The 21,357-nt window shown below is 52.8% G+C and overlaps 8 protein-coding genes across 8 annotated transcripts; 4 read left to right on the top strand and 4 right to left on the bottom strand.

The window, feature by feature from the left end:
* Positions 1 to 488: 488 nt before the first annotated feature.
* Positions 489 to 2,187, bottom strand: ColSpa_07058 (MFS siderochrome iron transporter 1; the record flags this gene model as incomplete). Its single annotated transcript, XM_049273270.1, has 3 exons — positions 489 to 617; positions 676 to 1,953; positions 2,011 to 2,187. The coding sequence occupies 3 exons, from the start codon at positions 2,185 to 2,187 to the stop codon at positions 489 to 491; spliced, it is 1,584 nt and encodes a 527-aa protein (XP_049129227.1).
* A 1,187-nt stretch (positions 2,188 to 3,374) lies between these two features.
* On the top strand, positions 3,375 to 4,546 carry ColSpa_07057 (inosine-uridine preferring nucleoside hydrolase; the record flags this gene model as incomplete). The annotated part of the gene is made up of 2 exons (XM_049273269.1): positions 3,375 to 3,478; positions 3,553 to 4,546. 2 exons carry the CDS (start codon positions 3,375 to 3,377, stop codon positions 4,544 to 4,546), a joined length of 1,098 nt encoding a protein of 365 aa, XP_049129226.1.
* Positions 4,547 to 5,918: 1,372 nt separating this feature from the next.
* Positions 5,919 to 7,480, top strand: ColSpa_07056 (uncharacterized protein; the record flags this gene model as incomplete). Its single annotated transcript, XM_049273268.1, has 2 exons — positions 5,919 to 6,068; positions 6,116 to 7,480. The coding sequence occupies 2 exons, from the start codon at positions 5,919 to 5,921 to the stop codon at positions 7,478 to 7,480; spliced, it is 1,515 nt and encodes a 504-aa protein (XP_049129225.1).
* Positions 7,481 to 10,844: 3,364 nt separating this feature from the next.
* ColSpa_07055 (uncharacterized protein) lies at positions 10,845 to 13,615 on the top strand (the record flags this gene model as incomplete). Its single annotated transcript, XM_049273267.1, has 3 exons — positions 10,845 to 10,958; positions 11,076 to 11,403; positions 11,466 to 13,615. The coding sequence occupies 3 exons, from the start codon at positions 10,845 to 10,847 to the stop codon at positions 13,613 to 13,615; spliced, it is 2,592 nt and encodes an 863-aa protein (XP_049129224.1).
* Positions 13,616 to 14,060: 445 nt separating this feature from the next.
* Positions 14,061 to 14,804, bottom strand: ColSpa_07054 (3-beta-hydroxycholanate 3-dehydrogenase (NAD(+)) 2; the record flags this gene model as incomplete). Its single annotated transcript, XM_049273266.1, has 2 exons — positions 14,061 to 14,236; positions 14,321 to 14,804. 2 exons carry the CDS (start codon positions 14,802 to 14,804, stop codon positions 14,061 to 14,063), a joined length of 660 nt encoding a protein of 219 aa, XP_049129223.1.
* A 705-nt stretch (positions 14,805 to 15,509) lies between these two features.
* ColSpa_07053 (uncharacterized protein) lies at positions 15,510 to 15,990 on the bottom strand (the record flags this gene model as incomplete). Its single annotated transcript, XM_049273265.1, has 2 exons — positions 15,510 to 15,729; positions 15,794 to 15,990. 2 exons carry the CDS (start codon positions 15,988 to 15,990, stop codon positions 15,510 to 15,512), a joined length of 417 nt encoding a protein of 138 aa, XP_049129222.1.
* A 568-nt stretch (positions 15,991 to 16,558) lies between these two features.
* On the bottom strand, positions 16,559 to 17,896 carry ColSpa_07052 (SAM50-like protein SPAC17C9.06; the record flags this gene model as incomplete). The annotated part of the gene is made up of 3 exons (XM_049273264.1): positions 16,559 to 16,916; positions 16,977 to 17,346; positions 17,401 to 17,896. 3 exons carry the CDS (start codon positions 17,894 to 17,896, stop codon positions 16,559 to 16,561), a joined length of 1,224 nt encoding a protein of 407 aa, XP_049129221.1.
* A 1,215-nt stretch (positions 17,897 to 19,111) lies between these two features.
* On the top strand, positions 19,112 to 20,071 carry ColSpa_07051 (NmrA-like family domain-containing protein 1; the record flags this gene model as incomplete). Its single annotated transcript, XM_049273263.1, has 2 exons — positions 19,112 to 19,366; positions 19,424 to 20,071. 2 exons carry the CDS (start codon positions 19,112 to 19,114, stop codon positions 20,069 to 20,071), a joined length of 903 nt encoding a protein of 300 aa, XP_049129220.1.
* Between the last annotated feature and the right edge of the window lie 1,286 nt (positions 20,072 to 21,357).

Raw genomic sequence — 21,357 nt, 5'->3', positions numbered from 1 at the left:
ACATTGGCAACGAAACTACATGAGGCAGCTCGAGAGACCTGGTGAGGGGAAAGCGGGGGAGGTCCCCGTGGGCGCAGATAACGGGCCATGTCGCCAAGGCTTTGGGACCCGTAGCAACATATTGCATTTGCAATTGACGTATCGAATCTCTCCGATGAACAAAAACGGATCCACGGGTTGTAATTGAAATGCCGATGGTCGGGACTGAGGCTCCCCGACCACACTCGCCAAGACACGGGCTGTGCAAGTTGCAAGTGATCAACAGATACGCGTTACTCGAAATGGCGGGCAGAGGCCGAACTCCGGAGCGGCATCACACCGACGTCAATTATGATTTGAGTTTGGAAGAGGCTGGACGAAATTTGGGAAAAGCAAACCGAGCCCTATGGCTCTTTTGTCTCGCGCAGCGCAGAACTGGGTATAACTGATGAAAGATGTTGATCTAAGGGGTGATCTCGCAGGTTTAGAAACCCAATTGGTACGCAGTCTCACAGAGCTGCTTTCCCTCTCGATTCGAAGGGCAGTATCAGCACTAAGAGTCCAGCGGCAATGAACAGAGCACCACTGGTATAGACGGGCGCCGACGTCTTGAGGTTGGCGAACATGGCGACGATGGGCTGTACAAAATTTGATCAGTGCCCGCCGGCTTGGAAACTGGATAACAATCTCACTTACCGCCATGATACCGAAAATGCGATTACAAGTCGCTGTAAGCGCGTTGCCGGTCCCGCGCTGCGGCGTTGGAAACAACTCCGGGGTAAAACCGTAGAGGACGGCGTACATGACGTTACTGCAAAAGTTGAAGGCACAGTTCCATCCTAGAAGCGCATTGCTAGTCATCGCGGTCGTGGAGCAGTAGAGAAAGACTCCTGTTAGGACGGTGCTGATAGCGAGCGTGCCTTTTCTTCCCAGCGCTGGCAACTCAACCAGCCAGCCTCCAAGTAATGCTCCAGGGACGCCCAGCACAGCAATGATCAGACTGTTGCGATACGTCAGGTAGGTGCTGCCGTCACCCAGCTCGGCGCCTCGTGTTGCCTGGATATATGGGATGAATGCGTTATAAAGAGGGTAGGCGAGGCCGATGAGCGCCCAAATGGCCATGATGGTGCCGGTACTTAAAGCCAGGCGACGTGTAGAGAACAAGACACGTATGCGGCTGAGATTGACTTTCTCTAAGTTCCTCTTGATGGCTGTAGCAGCGTCGGTCCGCGCAACATACCCTTCCGGCTCGCATGCCTTGAGATCCTCGATTGAGAGAGACGTGATCTTGCCATTTCGCCTGGCGACTTCGTGGACGATTCGGACCGCGTCTTCGTCGCGCCCCTTTCCCATGAGGTATTTTGGCGACTCGTAGATGGTGAAGAGTAGAAAACGGATAAGGAACATGAGCAGGGTCAATCCGCCGACCGTGATCATGAAGTACCGCCATCCCATGTTGTTGGCCTTGGTACAAGTCGCTCCCTCTTGGCACGTGAGGTTACCAAGAAGCGGCCATGCGATCAAGGTCGCGATGACTTGGGCTATTGCCCAGTCGATGGATAAGACCGTCAACAAGTACTGATGGGTTCCTGGGAGGAATTCGAGAAAGATGGCCGAGTCGACGGGGAGATTGCCTCCGACACCAAACGACCAGAGAGCCGCAAAGACGCCGATGCCAGCAAAGTTAGGAGCCCCGGCTGCGACCAGGCCCCAGAACGCCGTTAGGCCCAGGGTGAGGTTAAAGGCCCATTTCCGACCGAAGAGGTCGCAACCGAAGCCCCAGAACATGGCGCCTGCCAGAAGGCCAATGTTTTGTGCCAGCATAAGAAGAGGAGGTCGAGAAGGGCCAAACTCGTTGGTGACTGGAGTGAAGATCAGAGACGTCACGATGGGCCAAAGGTTGTCGCTTGCCCAGCCGAACCCGACGACGATGAAGAGCTGCCATTGGTACCATCCCATTCCGATGTCTTGTATCTATAGGGCCGAGTCAGCGACCAATTATCAGGATCAACTTGTGGAAGGTGCACGTACAGCGCGGTTGAGCACCCGGGCCTTGGCCTCATAGACGGGATCCAAGGCGCCTTTGGGAATGATGGCGGCATCTTCGATTCCGTGGATGTCGAGACTCCCCCCACGAACAGCATCATGAGGCGAGGCAACCTCGTGCGTCGCCTCGAGGTTCTTCGTGGGATCTGTATCGACACCCATGTTGATCAAGTATCCTCGCTATTAAACGAATACCAGACTACGACGCGAAAACAAACGGTAGTCCTAAGCTACCTTGTCGTCCTCGGTGATGATGGAGCGCATAATAAGGTTTCAGAGACTCGAGGAACGGAGCCTCGCGGGAGATCAGCGCTATGAAATACCTACAGCATGCGCGTGGCACACGTCTGCAGATTCAAGTGAAACGTTCACAGATTCATCGGATGGTTCAGCTTTCCACGTCGTACTCAGCCCGAATGGCGCAATCTGTCCGGTGAATGGCGGCTGCGGCCATGATTGGTCTTGCTGACCAGCCAGCGGCCAGCACGCACGCCGATCTGCACTCCAACAGCAGAAGCATTACTGATGAAGGGGGGTCCTAGCGGCGTGTTGTGTGGGGGTTCTGCCCGTAACCTTGAAAGATGGGATTTGACTCATCCGGTTCGAGGGAGCTGCTGGTTATGTCCCTGGGCCAAGCTTGAGGAGAAGCATGCTTCTGCGTCATCGACATTGCTTGATGATCGTTTTGCTGACGGATCTGGGGCTCGCCGCTCGGTGAGATGCACGCCGGGGCTCAAAGGTGGCCTGGTGCCAGAGTATCGAAGATGGTTGTTCGAGAGACTGTGTAAAGATTATTGGATCAGGGGATGGTGCGGGCCGCCGTAGCTAGGTATGCTGTTGTGGACAAGTCTTGTGGTGTTTTTGGCTGAGAAGACAATATGTTTCGAGACATTGCGGAGCCAGAGGCGCACGGATTCCCGCCTCCAGCTCACATCCACTACGTACGGCCATTAGTGGGGTTGTGGTCCCTGATGTCCACTAAAGCTCGCTAGACTTTTGGAGCGAGCAGGGCGGGCATGTACAATGGTACAGCCAGCTGGGAGCTCAGTCGGGAAGGTGGTGCCAGCAGGCTTAAGGCTTCCTCACGTGCCTTTCTCCTCATCAACGACCATCGTTCCGCCTATTAGCTTCGGGACACACTTCTCCCAACGTCTCTGGTGGGGTTAACATTGTATGTAGTGCACCACTCACCAATCTCACTGCATACAGTAAAGGCGGACAGGCCGATACGGTGGTATACATCGGACAATAAAACGATTGACTGACTGACTGCGTTTGATGCTCGGTACATGAAGCATAATTACTTCATATAATTATTATTAAACGGTCGATCACGCTAATTTCCTGCCATGTTGGGCATGGCAAAATGCCTCGTCCTGATGGCCTGCCATATTGTCACTCTCTCAGCCCGCAAAAACCTCATCATTGACACTGACTTATTCAGCGACTGCGAGTAGGACTCTCCCGATATCAGGCGGCGTTGTATAAGATTATGTAGGGAATCCCGATCGTGCTAACAAGTTTTAGTGACGCCGGCGCGCTTCTCCTTGCGGCAACCTCTCCAGACGTCAACCTGTTAGGAGTGAACATCAATTCACAATCCTCATATTCGGTCCTGGCCGCTTCGGCCATCCTCGATCATTACGATCATGGCCAAGTCCCCATCGGCGCTCGCCGTCCGCTAAACGATGCACCTTTCTTTGACAGTTGGACCAAGCGTCTGGGAGAGTTTGCGAGCAAACTCGCAACTCACTGGCCAAAGAGCATCGCAGACGCCGACGACGCCTGGGACCCCGTCGAGCTGTACCGCAAACTGCTCGCCGATGCCGAGGACAACTCGGTGACCATTGCATCCATAGGGTTTCTGCACAATCTCTCCAATCTTTTAAACTCAACGGCCGATGCATACTCTAACCATACAGGCCCCGAGCTGGTGAAGACCAAAGTCAAAGAGCTCGTTGTCATGGGTGGGGACTATCCGGATGGCTATGAATTCAACTTCTGGGGCGACAACCCATATAGTACCGCACATGTGGTACACAATTGGAAGACCCCTATTGTCTACGCCGGTTTCGAGCTTGGAGCCTCTGTTCTCTCAGGGGGGCCTCTCATGGCCGATGGGCCCAGGACCGACCCGGTGAGGGCTGCGTACATTCTGTACACATACTATCAGCCGCGGTGGTCTTTCGACCCAATCGCAATGCTCTACGCCATCGAAGGCCTCGGTGAGCGCTTTCGGTATGGGAATACCCATGGCTATAACACAATTACCCTACACGGGGAGGACGGTTGCAACGGTTGCAATGTCTGGGTTTACGACGAGAACGTCACGAACCAGCACTGGCTTGAGACGAAGATTAGTTACGACCAGCTCGGGGAAAAGCTGGACAAACTCTATATCCGAGGAGCAGAGTCCTCAAAGAGGAGTTCAGATCGGGTAGGGGAGCTTCCCAAGTTTGGTGATTGCAGGCCAGAGAAGCCTGGTCTGTTTGGAATTCCACAGGAAAGACCTGAGCTGTGATGAGGGATTTGTTAGAGCTGGAGAAATGCAAGACTCCAGTAGCTTGTCTGACATCTGCAGAGCTAGAATGAACGCGGTTGGTTAGATCTCGGACTGGGTCGCCTCAAGTCGCTCCCACGATCATTGTTAGACCAAAACACCGTCGATATGATGCGCTGGTAAAGGACCGGTTTTTTTAGATAACCACGAGATCCGAATATCGGCTTCTTTTGGAAGACCTGAGGATACCTTTAGACCTATTTTAGTATCGACTAGAGACACATATATCTAATAGAGCCTTTCAGTTACTATCCAGCATAATTGAGTAGATGATGTTTTCATAAATAGAAAGTAAGGCTTGGAAAACCCTCAGTTAAGGCAGCATGACAATACCAACCTCAGATTGACAGTAGCGCCTTAGAGAGCAACCGGTAAGTTTGCAATTAATCTTATCTCCAATACAGAAACATTGTCCAAGACACACATTGATGACTGCTATATCGAAGCGTCGAAATGCATCAGCCTCGAAGCCCCCTCCTGTTCCAGCAGATTTTCTGATGCGGCGTGTAGTACTGAAGGCCACAAAGATTGTTAGACGCAGTCCGCCTTTTGCTTGATACATTTAATGTTATCCCATTGAGGTTCGCAAGGAAAGTGTTTACTTGCGAACATACCTCTGTCTTGCAATTAGACCGAATTTTGCTCAGCAAAGTCTCGAAATGCCCACCCTTAAGCCACATCCAAAGCTTTTGATAAGTCTCTAATTTCCTAATCCTTATTTTCTTAACCAAGATAAACAGGTAGACATCACTGGTCCAGTTTGGTTCAGTCCTATCAACCCTACCCGTTTTAAACACTTCATAAACCTTTTGCATCCTTTTCCGAAAGACCACATAGCTTCAATACGACTCATACCCGGCCACTCAGCACATCTACCAACGTCTTCGTAAGTATTTCTGAGAACTGGAAACCCCCAGAATGTGTGTAGGAACGTAGCGGAGTCATACCACTGCCTTTGTTTTGCACATGTCCCGTGACAGGACTCCTTCATGAGCTTTGTTGTGCCGTGCACGGAGTTATCGATCAATGACTTGTTCTCATATCCAAAGAAAGATAAAGACAGTTCTAGCTGGCCAGCCTTGCCTTAATGACAGTTCATGCCTCTTCGGGCTCAAGATATAAGACATCGGGCCTGGAACTGCACAACCAAATAGTATCAGACTAGAATAGAGAGGCAAAAGAACACCAAAACATAGCACAAGACTCTCGACAGCGTGTCGTATACAACTTCTTTTCCTGGCGAATACCAATTTCTACGTCACCAAGCACCAAACTGACTTTCTTACCCCGAAGCAACCCTTCTCCCGCCCTTACTAAATCCACCAGATCCACAATGGACTCCATGAAGCGCCGTCTCGGAAGAAAGACCAACACCGCAACTTTCAAGGCCTTTCCTCCAGAAACCCTAGCAGCCCGCGTGTCCCACCGCCTCAACACCGCCTTGGCCTCCTTCGCAAAGACCGTCCCCGATCTCCCCGACCGCGTTCCTCCCCGAGCCCGCTGTCCACGACCACTACCATCCCCAGCCAGACCCCACTCTCAACGGAAAGCTACCAGGTCTCGCGTGACAAGTATGTCCGCTGGACGCGGCTGCAGAACGGCGAGTACGCCGCCGACTGGAACGGGGGCAACGTTCCCACGGAGGAAGACGTCCACCGCATGCTGTCTTGGTACAACTTCTATGGCGTCTACCCCTTCCCCACCATCGAGTACGTGTCTCTAATGAGCCGGGGGCGGACAAACTACCTTTTCCTCGTCGAGTTCGTGCCGAACGCGAAGCCCGGAAAGCTACCGCAAAAGGTTGTGCTCAAGTTCAGCCTGCCCGTGTGCCCGCACGACAAGCTCGAAAGCGAGGTCGCAACCATGGTATGGGCGGCGACGGTGTCACCCAAGTTGATTCCCAGAATATTGGTGTTTGATTCGTACCCCCGGAACCCGTTGGGCCTGGAGTGGATGATGTTCGAGCCCGTGTTCGGCTTTCCCTTCCAGGAGTACACGCTCCAGGGGTCTACGGACACGGGGTTGGAGGGGTTTTCGTTCCCCAAGGAGACACCCCCACAGAGCGACAAGGACCTTTTAAATATCGGCAAGGAGCTTCGTGACTTCATGGCCAAGATCAAGGTGACCGCCTCTGGCGTACCGAAGGACAACACCTTGATCGGCAGCCTGCGGATCAATTGGAAAACGAAAAGGTTCTATACTGGCCCTATTGTATCTCCTCACTTTTATAGCGCTGACAGACTGTGGCGTAAGACTCTTTACGGGCCATACTCGTCGGTGCAAGGCTATCTTGGTGATTACATCTCCATTTGGAAAGACGAGTACACAAACGACCAATGGGTTCAGAAACGTTTAGCCAGTCTTGATATTGTTGTTGAGAGAATGGCAAAGCGTCTCGCGATGTTGCCCAACGTCAAGTGGCATCTGCCAACCGAAGGTGGACGGATGAATGGGTGGCCGGTGACGATATCTCACCCAGATCCGCGACCTGATAACATTCTTGTTGGCGAAGACGGTGAGCTGATCGCCATTATGGGATGGGAAAATGCGACGCTCATGCCGATACCATTACGAACTGACCTTGCAAAGTTAGACTGGTTCTTCCAGCGGTTTGGATGTGAATGTGTCATCGATCCCATGCAGATTGACTTGGGTTGTGCATTGCCACCCAGAGCGGAGCTTATTGATAGGGCTCGGTCTCGTGCTTGGCCAGGCAGGGACGCATCCATTATCCTAGAGCCGGTGATGGAAAGCACTTCAGGAATCGAGATTGCGTTCAAGGCTTTGATGGAGGTCTGCGAAAAGTTGCCTTTACGGAGAGAAACAGAACGTGTATGGCTCGACAAGGCTGTTTTGGCTATGATGGACCAGTACGGGGAGAACCTTAACACGTAGATGGTTGAAAATCCCGAATCCTCTTGCCACTGACAAACTCAATGCAATTTCAGAATGTTATCGATAGATGCGACTTAATCGTCTGTCACACCCTAATACTACAGTAAGGGTAACAAGGTCCAGATGCCGGAGCAAGGAAGAGTTGCCCCGGGAATAGCCCCCATTGAATAAAAAAAAAGTTAAAGTTGGCCAAGTTCCCTATGGTGTTAGTGTGTGTCCACCCCTTTCTTCAACTGCGTGAATGAATCCAGTAAGGCACTTGCCAGGGATGGAGGGATGGGGGATTTGAGATGCATCAGATGGCATTTCTGGGCGGGTCAATTGCTGGCCTGCGCCTGAACCTTGGAAGCCTGGGCGGCAGGAAAAGCAAACGAGCCGTCGAGCAAAGAAGGCCTCGACGGGTTGGGAGGGAGATTGCAGGCACATTGAAATGAGCTGATGGTTTGGTGATGCAGTGGCTTGCTGTAACACAGAGAATGGCGTCACAGGGAGCAGTAATATCCGTAGGGTGCATCGCACCAATGACCAGACCTTTACGTCATGGATCGCACGTTGGTGGTGTCTGGGATTGGTGGTGTGTTCTGTTGGCGATCGCGAATTTAGACGCCAGGCCATGTGTAGCGACCAGCGCGGACTAAGGTCCGGTAGATGGACGCAAATCTGAAATAGAAAGAGACTCGGGGAGGGAACAAGAAATCAGATCTGGATGAAAGCCCGACGCGCAGCTAACCACGCCTAACCAAGCATTGGAGGGGAGGGGAGCTCACGGACTTGAACAACATCTAGACTAGGCGATTACGTGTCAGTCGCGTAGCGGCATCCACCTTGTGACGCATTGGGAGCAATTGACAGCATTGAAGTGACAGAAAGGGATGTGATCGTTCGTTCCGAGTGCCCTGCACGGCTGTGATGCCGTTGCCAAAGTGCCAATGGTTGCCAATGCAGAATGCAGAAGGCCATGAGGCCACAGGTTGGTTGAATGCGGCGCTTGCCAGGTCCTTGCATCAGTTTCTTCCGATTGCCGTGATGACCCCGAGCCGGTGGGGGGAGGATTCTTCGACGAGGGGCGGATTGATCCGGCTGACGGAGGATATGGTATTCAGGGTTATGCATGGTTTGTACGTACCTGGGTGTGCTCGCGACCGAGACTGCTGGTGGTCGGGGGTCCCAGAGTCAAAGAAGACGACGTTGGTGTCGTGGCCTTGGATGCATCTGGCTGGGGGGACGGTTACGTTGAGCGAGAAGCATAAGAATGCGGAGGGAAACAATCATCCAAGCCATCGTGAGGCGCTGGAAAATCCATGAGAAAGGAATCGTCGGGACGCAGAGACATGTCTCTCTTACCCCCCCTTCTCTCTCTGTCTCTCTCATCGTCCCTCTCATCCCTGGCCCTTTCCCTTTTCTGCTGGTTTGTCACCCACAGGGAAGGAGCAGGAGGGAGGAGGATAGGAGAACCCAGAACCGAGGTGGGTCCCCTTTCCGCGTACCTTGCGCGTAAACGGAAGAAAGAGGGACTGGACCTTAGATAGCGCGATACTTGTCGCGTGCTTCCAAGTCGGCGCCAACGTTGACATGACGACATGCTTGAAAACACATCATTGAGGGTGCAAATTGTTCAGAGTCGCAATGATGGTGAAACAACGGAATACTGTGTGTCTTTGTACTTTTGGAGTCGTATCCTACCAATTATCTCGATCCAACGTGTAGCCACGCTATCTGAGACAGGACAAACCAACAGCACCGCGATGAACAAGGCCGGCGGACATGCACACCAACGCTCACTGCGTCCCGTCACATCCTGGCGCACATCATCAACTGGACCAGACACACTGCAGAGTACCTACAGCTGAACAAGGCAGCACGGTCCACCATATGCGCCGATGATTCACAATAGACTTTTCCAGCCAAGAATCAGGATTGTCTGTGGTGAAAGTTGAGATGAGTCGGAGAGCTAGCTCCGACAGAAGCCATGTTCGTACCCTCTTCGCCAACGACTGCGCTGTACAGACGGCCCATCTTAATCTTACCAGGAGGCAATCGTATGGGACAACACGATGCATACGTACCGTCTGAGTACCGTCAACTTGATGAAGCCATCTGCCATTGGGCACGAAACTCTGCTAGCTGATCTGATATCCGTGGTGCGACTGAGATTCCCTTACGAGGGAGGGGCTGGGAAACGGTTGTCTGTCTGAGAAGCAACCGCCCGAGCGCATGCACATCGGCTCATATTCCAACAATGGGAACCGCCAATGCTGGCGATACGCGTTGGTAGGAGTCCAGACCCGTGTTTAGGTCTTTGCATCACACATCGCACGAGACAGCCGTCTTCCCGCCGCGCAAACGAAGGCTCACTGCGTCGGCGTTGGGCGTGTCTTGACATTCGCTGTGCGACGCAATGAGCGCCCCAGTGCTAAAGCATCGAAAGTAGTGGAACCGCTAGGGAAGTGGGTGCGAATCCCAGGCCCCTAGTGCAAAGAGACTGCCCAGTTGGTGCTACCAAAATGCCAGGACACTGCCAGCTGGAACTCTCAGTCTCGTCTCGCGCCCCAACATCGGCCGTTCCAAGCGAAGCGAAGCAGAGAACAGTGGCTGGACTTTGAAAGCAAGCAGGGAAGGGAAAGCACGGGCAGGAGGTTCAGCTGTGTTGGCCCCGGCTCCTTCCCCCACCACAGGTTTCTGTGGTTTGAAGTCTGAGGTGAACATGCTGGAAGGTACCACCCACACAGGCCGATAGGCGGTAGGTACCTGCTTGCCAAATCGGCCGATGACGTAGTACATCAAATTCCTGCCCCCTTCCTTCACGTCACCGTCACCGAGCTCCACGACCACGACGACTAGGACCAGGGAAAAAAACATACACAGCGCAGGCAAGGGAAGGAAGGACCAAGCTCCAGTGCGCCTGCCTCTCCCAATTTGAATTTTCTTTGAATGTACCAGGTTCTTTCCCACTGCTAGACGAACGCCTGCCACGCGCGCCTGCTTGCCTCCCTCCCTTCCAATCGCTGGTCCAATTTCATTCTGACGCAGCTCTTTTTCTCTCCTCGCGCCTGGGCACACCCACGAGAAAGAAGGTATAAACACCTCCTCGCAGTCAACCCCCTTCTCGGAGTCCCTTCCTTCTGACTCTTCTCTCTCCCCATCGATACGATACCTTTTCCTGTTTTTCCTCTTTCAACAGGAACCTCATCTTTGCGATTCTCATTATACCCAATTCCTCTGTGATACCCCCAATACCAACGACTTTCCCCTTATTTCGTCCTGTACAACAGTACCAATAATCTACCCCTACTTCCACCATCGCCGTCACCACCGAATAGAACTCACAAAACAGTCTCATCGCGATAGCTACAAATACCCCATCATGTCAGCAAAGGTCAACAAGCCGACGGACTTGAAGCAAAAGGAGGCCGATGTCAACCGCAAGCTTCAACTCTACGGAATCGTCTCCGCTTTTCAGGCTGGCAAGGTTCCATCGGTAAGTCGATGCCGGCATGGCGGCAGGGCCCACGCGGCACTCCCGTTGGCGCTTTGGGTTGATCCCTGGCCCGCAATCTCACATTATTGCATGATACTGACGTGATCCCCGTCACAGAATGACCAAATCGATGTCGCCCTGAACAGTTTCCTGGCCTCCAAGGCCCTGTCCAACCCTCCCGAGAAACTTTCCGCTGAGGGCAGAGCGCTCGTCGCCGACGCTCGTGACGTTGTAATTCAAGCAAAGAACCTTTTGTTGTCCAAGAACCAGGGCAACCTGCTCCAAGACTTTATCTGGCAGACCGAGCAATTCGACCCCAAGGCGGTACAAGTCCCCGGCGCTCCCATCAACAAGGAGGTTGCGCAGCAGCATGGCGACAAGGCCCTGGAGGGTCTCCGCACTCTCGGGACCCTGATCATCACCAACGGCCAGTTCCGCAAGCTTCGTAAGTTGTTTAATTCCCCGTCCCCATAAACATTCCTCCCACAAGCCCTAACTCGCAAATAGTAAAGGATGCCACTGTCCTTCTCCGCGACATGGCGGGCGATGCCGCCACCAGCGCTGCTCAGCGTGTTCGCCCCTCGGGCGAGGCTCTTCAAGAAATTGACCGCCCCGCTGAGGACAACACCTGGCACGATGCACCCGACTTCTCCAAGGAGAACTTCAAGAAGCAGGCTCAGGGTGTCTACAAGGGTTCCCCCATCGATGACGCTCGGGACATCGCCAAAGCTGGTACTCAGGCTGCCCACCCCAATGGAGCGCAGAACCCCCAGGATTTGGCTGCGACTGCCGCGCGTGATCAACAACAGGGAACCAACTCTGGTGTGGATGCGCAGGGTGGCATCAGCGCTGCTCGCAACGTAATCGAGAAGAAGTACAATGAGAACGTTGACGACGAAACGAAGGAGCAGGCTCGCCAGCGCAAGGAGGAGTATCGCCGCCGCGCCAAGGAGTACTTCAACAAGAAGATGCCTCAAGAACGCAAGGAGCAGACCATCTGGCGCCTGAAGAAGATGGTGCTTGAGTGCCAGCAGCATCCCGATTATTCTCAGGCCATTGAGACTCTTCTCAACCTCGCCGAGGAGTATGCTGGCCACTCACGCGCCATCGCTCAGGGTGGAACTGGCACCGTCAAAGATGCTCGTGCAGGTCTTGCCCAGGCCGAGAACGACCTCAAGACCCTCATCGAGCGCTTCGCCAACGGCACTTCTACCGAAGACCTTTTTGAGTCGATTCAGCAGATCTACCGTGATGCCGACAACGACCGCGAGCTCAAGGACTGGTTCAAGGCTATGGACCGCTACGTCCGTCGCTGCCTCCTCGAGCAGGGATACATTCTGGACGAGGATTCCAACCAGGAGTGGAACCACCTCTACGACCATGGTCGCTACTTGCTCCGCAACAAATACCGCGCTCATACCGACCGTGTTTTCGACGAGATCAAGTTTTTGATTGACCAGTTCGACCAGGACCCCCAGAACAAGCGCTTCGGCCAGGCTGTTCAGAAGTTGTTCACCGACCTTGGCAACGATGAGAACGGCAAGCCTACCTTCAAGCCCCACCTTCTCAAGGATCTCTCAGAGGTCATCCTTCCCTCCATCTTTGAGAATGTGGCTTACGTGCCCATCCCGCGCATCGAGTACTCTGACCCCCAGTTCGACGCCGTAATCGAGAACCTTGTTCTCGAGTCTGACAACTTCATGCCCAATGTCCTCGAGGTTAACAGCGAGAACTACTTCCTTTGGGGACGCAAGAAGATTGCCAGCAAGCACAAGCAATCGTTCGAGGTCAAGGTCGCTGGTGTTCAGCTCGACCTGCGCGACGTCAGCTACCACGTTAAGCGTAAGCAGGGCTTCCCTTCCATCACCGACACTGGTGTTGCGGACATTCTCCTGGCAGGCGATGGCTTTTCCTTCAAGCTGAAGCTTTCTTCTGCGGATAAGAAGGATAGCCAGAACTTCTTCAAGATTGATAAGGTTGATGTGGACATCAAGAACATGAGCATCAAGCTCAAGCAGTCCAAGCACAAGCTTCTCTTCAGCCTTTTCAAACCCATCATGCTCAAGGTTCTTCGTCCTGCTCTCCAGAAGGCTGTTGAGAAGGCCATCAAGGATGAGGCTGCTCAGTTGGACAGCCTTCTTTTCCAGGTCAAGCAGGAAGCTGATCGCGCTCTCGATGAGGCGCGCTCTGATCCTGAGAGAACCCCCAACATCTACAACCGCTACGCAACTGCCATGCAGAAGCGTGCTCTGCAGACCAAGCAGAAGGCTCAGGAGGTTGCTGCTGACAAGAAGGTCAATTACGCCATCACCAAGGAGGATTCCATCTTCCCCAACATTAACCTTCCTGGTGGCATCAGCACAAAGGCAACCGAGTACAAGGAGTTGGCCCGTAAGGGAGAGCGCTGGGAGAGCCCTGTCTTCTCGATCGGCAAGGCTAACAAGTCGACCGACATTCCTGATGCGCCCCGCATCGAGCGCAAGAAGCATGGTCTGCCTACCCAGCAGGGGCAGTATGCTCCTCACGGTCAAGCCAACGGTGATTTGAACGGCAACCTGAACAACAACTCATCTTCGCTGTACGATGCCCACCCCAACGGTGGCCTCAACGGCAACGTCAACACCCTTTCCAGCCCGGCTCATGTTAGCGGTTACTAGAGAGTTTGAAACTATTTTACTTTCCTTTGTCATTGAGATGGAGATTGCGTGACGAGTTGTCGGCAGACGAAAACGCTTATACCCGGGTGGAGAGTTTGGGTCAACGGACAACTTTCATAGCTTAATAACGCGTCCCTTCGTAATAATTGTTTAGCAGAAATTAATTGGTTTTATTCGACATGAAATTTCCCTGATTACTACTCGTGTTTGTTTATCCATAATAACGATCTGCTTATTGTCATCTCAAATTGTCGTCCATCCCATATCTGTCGGAACAAGTGCCCCATTGATTGTATGTATTCCGTCGGCGCATAGGCTTAGCACCGTCTTGGAGACTTGGTCTAGAGGTGACCATCCAAAGTTCCAGCCTGTCTGCGCAGGGTCACCATGGACCGTGTTGAACGTTGATGAGACTAAGCCATGTCAGCAAATGACAATTCCTGGTTTACTTGTGCGAGTTACCCATGGCTAAGCCCTCTTGATGAAACTGCTTAACATAGTTCTCATCTCTGACCATGTTAGTCGGCATCGGACCCGGCATGATAGCCAGACATCGGATGCCCTTGGGGCCGTAGAAGGCCGCCGTGCTCTTGGTCAGGCCGACCGCGCCGTGCTTGGACACTGTATATGCAACGCCTTGTGCAGGCAGTATTAGCAATGTAATATCCTGGCACGTTCCCGGGCGAGAAAGAGCTGAAGACTCACCCGCTCTCCCGCCGTGCAAGCCCGCCGCACTGATGACGTTTAGGATCACGCCCCTCTGCCCTCCCACGGGTTCCTGCTTGAGGAATTGACGGACGGCGAGCTGGGAGGTGATGAAGGTCCCCGTCGTGTTGATGAGGAGCTGGCGGTTCCATGTGTCGAGGTCGCAGTCGCCGGTGGGATCCATCTTGTCCGAGATCCCGGCGTTGTTAACGAGCACGTCGAGCCTCCGGCCAGCGCCGCCATCGACCCAGGCCGAGATTGCGGCGGACACAGAATCGGAAGAGCTGACGTCTGCTTCAATCGGATGGAGGCGCGGGTGGTGGGCTTCGGGAACCCTGGAGGGGAGCGAAGACAAGAGGTCGGCGGAGACGTCGAGGGCGAGGACTGTGGCGTTTGCGGCGAGGAAGTGGGTTGTTAAGGAGAAACCCAGGCCCGAGGCCCCGCCAGTTATCAGGACTGTTTTTGAGGTGTAGTCGATAGACATCTTGGTGTGTTGCTGGGGAAGTGGAGGTTCGTGACGGTATCTTTGATTGGGTGTTGGAGATGGAAGGTAACTAGTCTTGAGGAGAGGCTGGCGGAGTGTTGCGATGTCTCTTGGGACCGATGCGCAATTGAGATGAAATTGATTGGAGACTCTGTAGATGCGATGGTACAAGAAAACCGGTATACCGAGCCTTTTAAAAGTTGTGCCAATCGATGAGACGGTTCGGAACTTGAAGCATCACCACCATGTGCTCGGCTACGAATGCGATAGCGAGACCGACGAGGAGGTGCCTCCAACCCCCAAACCTACAACACCCGCTATGTAGTTCCGGGATGTGAATGTTCCCCAGATTTCTGCAGATTTCTGGGGATTTCTGGGGAAACTTGACCTCACAGAGCGCTATTAAGGATCTAGCTGCCCAAGGCAAACTAGCAGGAACATACGGGGAGGCAGTTTGATTGAAAGGTTCTACTGTCTTGGCAACAGCGGCTTGCACGCGGGGTCCCTGAACTTAAACGCGAGAACGAAAACGATGTGAATTGACGAAGGGACCGCAAAGTGCAAAGACGGTGTTGGCACAATTGCGGACACGAAGGCGCTAGTTTGAGTTTCTAGTTCTACATGGCTAAACGTAAATGGCTTTTATGGGCTTTGCCCCGCTTCAGTTCCTCGTCTTGGCCTGATTCGGATCCGTCTGCTCGCTCTTCAAGCCCCCAACCCGCTTTGCCGTAAGGGGTCCCGGCCCGTTGTCTCTTCCAGATGTCGCTCACTCGACGGCTTGGAGCCGTAGCCGGGCAGCGCCGAGCGATTGCCGCCGCGAGTTCTGTCCTCGACAACGCCGGCGGCGCGGTCAGGAGCGCCCAGGAGGAAGGCGAAGAAGGCACCGACTGTTACTGCGACGCCTGAGACGATGAAAATTGTTGCCCTGTGAACATTGTCAGAAAGCTGTTACATTACAGGGTTGGTCTGGACGAGTAGTTGGGACGCACTTGTTGCTCAATTGGTCTGGTGTTGTTGGGGCTTTCTCGTTCGAGCCCGCCGGCGGTGGTTGGTCGCCGCCGTGGTACGATGTCGTATCCCGGGCCGGCTCCTTCACGGCGTAGGTTCGGCGGACAGTACGCTGTACGGGGCGGAGTGTGGAGGCCCGAAGGGCCGATTGAAGGCGGAGCGCTCTGATTGAGGACATTGTGACTGGAGTGCTCGGGTCGTCAGGAGTTGTAGTGGTTAACTACGATACTGTCGACTGGGACAGGGTTTAATTTTGGATGCTGGTGATTAGGCAGGCACTTAATACTCAACAACCTTTCCGTGAGTACCGCAGACAATTGGTTATATACCCATTCATATAGATACGCTTTGTCGATTTCGCGGCTCTCTGAGAGGGGGAGTATTACCCGAGCGTCGAGTGATGTTATGCTGATGAGGTGCTCAGCTATGACAGAACGATGATGTAGATGATATAAATTTCTGGGCCAATTTGTGTGGAGGCCCGTTCATCATACCAGCAGATCTGAATAATTTGCTTCCCGGCATGGGATTCTTTGGGCTCCAACAATGGTGCGTCTTTCAACAATGTCTTGGTCTTGATTGATGAATCATCAACCTGTGAAGGTTAGAACTGGTGGGGGGGAATATGGACCAAGAATTCGCTAGCAAGATCTAGGAATTAGCACCCTTTTCCCAGGTTGCCTACCGCCATCTCACCTAACCCATCCTATCACCTTCCTCCCCAGACTTTGGGAGCTACTAGGTACCTAGCGATTCCTCAACGCCGCGTGGATACCGCTGTACGTCCAATTTAGCCTCATCCGGTCCAGCTGCGCCTGCGCCGACATGTCGATGACGTGGCGCGAGTTGAGCTGGACCTGCGACGCGCGCGGCCGCCGCACAGAGTCCCACGTCCGCAGCGTGTGGCTGATGTTGTCGGCATTGACGTTCTCATGGAGGAGAAGTCGCAGGCCCTCAGCGTCCTCGACGGCCTGCGTTGCGCCCTGGCCCTGGAACGGTGTCATTGGATGCGCCGCGTCACCGACCACCACGGCGCGGCCCCGAGTGTAGGTCGGTAGGGGGGCTGTGTCTTTGACCTTGTAGAGGTGGACGTCTTCGGCGTGTCTTTTCCGCGATTTCGTCAGTGATTCTCGATCTTGACGCTATTTAGGGTGGGCAACTCACTTCATGATTTCCAGCATCCACGGCGCAAAGTCGAAAAAGTGGTCGAGCATCTCTTCTGAGCTCCCCTCCGCGTTCCAGGACGTCACGCTCTCGACTGCAAGCATGGAGTCCGGAATCCGTGCGATAACGTTGAGCGTGGTAAGGTTCCGGCAGGGATAAAAGATAACGTTGCGGTTCGTCTCGTCGTTGACCGTCATCATGTTGAAGAACCCGCCGTTTGACGGATCTATCGCCGGCGGGTACTCCTTGAGTATCTCATGAGCCTTTTCGAGCGGGAAAGTGAATCGGTAGAGAGAGACTCCCGTCGAGAGGAAGTGTGCAGGCTCGCCCATTATGGCCTGCCGCACGGAGGAGTGAATGCCATCGGCTCCTGCAAATCGTCAGAGTCTGCATTGGGTTTCCTCGAGATCACGTTGGGCCCTACCAACAATGACATCGGCATCAATTTCCTTCCCGTCCTTCAACATTACCTTCCCGGCCTCCACATCAACTCCCGTAACCTCGACCCCTTCCACAATCGTCGCCGGCGGTCCGGAAATCCCCAGCTTCGCCGCATCCCCCGTCGCAAGCCTCAGGAGCACATCACGCAGATCCGCCCGGTGCATTAGCAGCCACTCACTGCCAAACGGCTCCGTAACACCCGTGATTTCCCGCAGCAGGTTCCCCTCTTTGTCGTATGTTCTCGACCCGGGGCACACGGTGGCTTTGACGTCTTCCGGACAGAACTGGAACGCCTTCTTGAGCATCTTGCTTCCGTTGGGTCCAAGACCGATGCCGGCCCCCCGCTCGGGAGCGGAGGCAGAATCGCGTTCATAGATGGTCACGTCGTGGCGCTGGCGGAGGACGGCGGCGGCAGCAAGACCTGCGATGCCGCCACCGACAACGACAATCCGGAGCCTGTTGGTACCATTATTATCCATCTTCACCGTTTTCACGATTTGGGGTGCACAGGAGATGGCGGCAATGAGGGCATCTTGTGTAGCAGCGTTTTATCGCTACTGCCAGATGGAATGGGTTAAGGCTCCCAATATTTGCCTAATAGTGTCCCCCACATAGTTCAAGCCTCCGTCCCTGAGACATCAAACGAAATTCTATTCATAGCGTCGATTTGCGCTGATCTTCTGCCGAAAGCTTAAGGGCAAGAAGACTCAAGAAAGTCAAATGTCAACTAGCTCTCGAGTTAAGGTTGAATGGGATGAGCTACATGTTTTTGTTATTCTGTTTTTCATGCGCTATCGATCATTTGCCTGAGAATCATCAATAAGGGAGGTGTCCTCGCGGCGCAGTCGTCAAACCTAAGTGATGTCAGCCGTGTCCGACCGACCCCCAACGATTGAGGTTGCTATTATAGTCGCTCCCTTCGAATATCAAATGCCAGCAATGAAATTAATGTGATGACTCAGCAGGAACCAAAACTCGCCCGCTCCCGCTCCGGGACATGTTGATAGTCTTTCGGGTTTCCCATCGTGTTTCAGGATGGGAGATGTGATGAAACGGGATTGGACAGCCGTAGAAAATGGTTTGTAAGTTATGAAGGAGGATGTCGATTACGGAAACGAAACAGAGGGGATTCGCAGATGGAAAATGCCGGAGCGCGATACGCGCAGTGAGACCACCACAGAGACCTGCTAAACGTCGCTCTTGAGCTCGAGGATTCTGGGCTACAAAGATTGCCCTATCAGAATAGAAGTTGCTTTGAGTAGCCGAAATTTGGTAGCGTAGCGCCAAGGTGATCGTGCATGAGATTGGTCTATTGTTTACAAGTGTGCAGCCCGGATTTGGACCAGATAGTTGCACCCATATCCGAGCCCACATCGGCGATTCAGGGCTCGCTCTTAGTCGGAGGCCGGAACGCGTCGCTGATTAGTCAGTCTCACACTGGCATACAGACACCGGAGCAACATACACCGCAGATTGGTAATGTTTCGAAGCGCTTCGCTTCCAGCGCCGTAAGCATCACCATAAATTCTGATAATGTCCGTAACGGGATGGAGATCTCATATATTTGACCCGCGTCGACATCGTCAATCGACAAAATTCTGGACCTTCCATCAGATTCAACGTCGACAACTATCGAACATCGTTCACTACCCACATAAAACAATATTCATAAGCCACATAACACACTATTCACAATGTCACGAGCTATCTTGGTTTGTGGTTCAACAGGGAAACAAGGAGGTGCTGTCATCAACCACCTTGTTGAACAGAATGCCAACTTAGAAATCCTTGCCGTCACACGAGATGCAAACTCCGCGTCTGCACAACGACTTTTAAAGAAGTCACCCAAGATTAGGTTGGTTCAGGGCAACCTGGCCGACCCGACGGCGCTGTTCAAGACCGCCAAAGAGGCAGCGGAAGCCCCAATTTGGGGCGTCTTTAGTGTCCAGGTATGTTTCCAACTTTGTCTGATATCTTGAATGTTATGACTAAATTGTGTGCACCAGTCAGCAATAGGTCCCGGGCAGGGCGGAGGCGGCGAGCTGGGGCAAGGCAAGGGTCTCATCGATGCATCGCTCAAGGCCGGCGTCAAATTCTTTGTCTACACATCCGTCGATAGACACGGTGCGGACAAACCGACAAACGTTCCCCACTTCAGCCACAAGCATGAGATTGAGCAGCACCTCTTAAACAAGGCCAAGGGTACCGATATGGAATGGGTCGTACTCCGGCCAGTCGCTTTCATGGAGAATCTCATGGACAACTTTCTCGGAAGAGTCTTCGTCACGTCGTGGAAGATGGCCGTCAAGGAGAAACCATTGCAACTGGTCGCAGTCAGCGACATTGGTTACATTGGCGCGGAGGCGTTCCTCCACCCAGAGAAGTACAAGGGCCGTGGAATTGCACTGGCCGGCGACGAATTGACAATCGATCAATTCGCTGCGGTGTTCAAAAAGACCACTGGCAGAGAGCTGGCTGGAACTTACAGGATTTTCTGCTGGCTTATCATGTCGTTGGTGAAGGACTTTGGATGGATGTTCAAGTGGTTCTATGACGTTGGATACAACGTGGACATCCAAGAGCTGAAGAAGGAGTATCCGGGATTGAAGGATTTTGAGACCTGGTTGAGGACAGAGAGTGAGTTTGCAAAGTAAGGGAAAAGAGAGCTGCAACGAGTAGGTGTGAAACGTAATGTTGTTACATAATGTGTGCATAGACAAAAGGCAAGAAGGAAGTGCGTGGTTTCTTGTAATAGAATGCCCACCACAAGGCTTAATGAATGCAAAGGATTAGGATAAGAGATCTATCGGGGCCTTCGCGGCGTCTATGTTGCTTGCTATGGATATAAGCTACATATGGTGAAGTGTTGCTTCCTAAAGCGTAGCTTTTCAAAGTGTTTATGCCCCGTGGTAAACCTAAAGCTATTGTACTGCCGACATGTTTGGCTATCAGGACCTCGGTGAGACCAGCGCCGCTAAAGCAGCATCCAATCCAGAGGTCTATGACGTAACTAAAATTCTAGCGATGCCGGCTTATTGAAGGACTCCAAAACGTTCAAATCTGTAGATGTGGTGCAGCTTACGACTACACCTTAATCAATCGCATTACGAGCTCTGGGGGTAACCGTGTCGAGATTGCATCTGGTAACGCCATCCAAGGATAGACAGCGAAGTCGACTGATGAACCTCGTTTCGCTTTTAGCTATCTCGGTAATTCTAGAAAATGGACTGTAGTCACTAAGTATGTATCATCTTGTATCCCGGTTGCACGCACAATGTTCCCATCTTTTTTTGCTAATAACAATCGAAAGTGAGAGGTAATGTTTAGTCTGGATCGTGCACTGTCTCGGCTAGTTGAGTCAAGACTGTCGTGATTTGTCAGTTCGGTGTCCGATGAACAGCGACCGAGTCCCTTTACCGAAAAGAACCACACCAATTTTCCCGCAGACTGCAGCAAACGCCACCATATTGAAATCAGGCCTTTTCAAATGGGTCAATCCACTCTATTATTTTTGGATCGTGATTCATGCAATGCTTGCGTAGACCTATGGCTAGCGAAAGAAAAAAAAGTGCGCGGACGGAGTCCAGAGGCAAACCCCACCAGCGTGTAATGCTAGATATAAAGCAGAGAAGGACTTTCTGATATCCTATCTTCTTTCCTCTCTGTATTTATTGCATCTAGGTTGAAATACACATCAAACCCCGAAACTTCCAATATCCATTCCTTTCTTACATCAAAATGTTGAAACCCTTGACTGTCTTTGGAGTCACAGGCAAGCAAGGAGGCTCTGTAGTAAAGGCAGTCCTCGCCAATCCTCATTCTGTCAAAAGAACTCAGGATTCGTGGCATCACTCGTGATGTCTCTAAACCTGCTGCCCAGGTTCTAGCCAGCAAAGGGTATTGAGGTGGTGGAGGTGCGTTCCGTTCGTTGCCCATAGCT

Source organism: Colletotrichum spaethianum (genome assembly GCF_022836535.1).
Source record: "Colletotrichum spaethianum MAFF 239500 DNA, contig17, whole genome shotgun sequence".
NCBI lineage: Eukaryota > Fungi > Ascomycota > Sordariomycetes > Glomerellales > Glomerellaceae > Colletotrichum > Colletotrichum spaethianum.
Note: the sequence above shows the minus strand (reverse complement) of the source record. Positions and strands in the feature narration are given on the sequence as shown.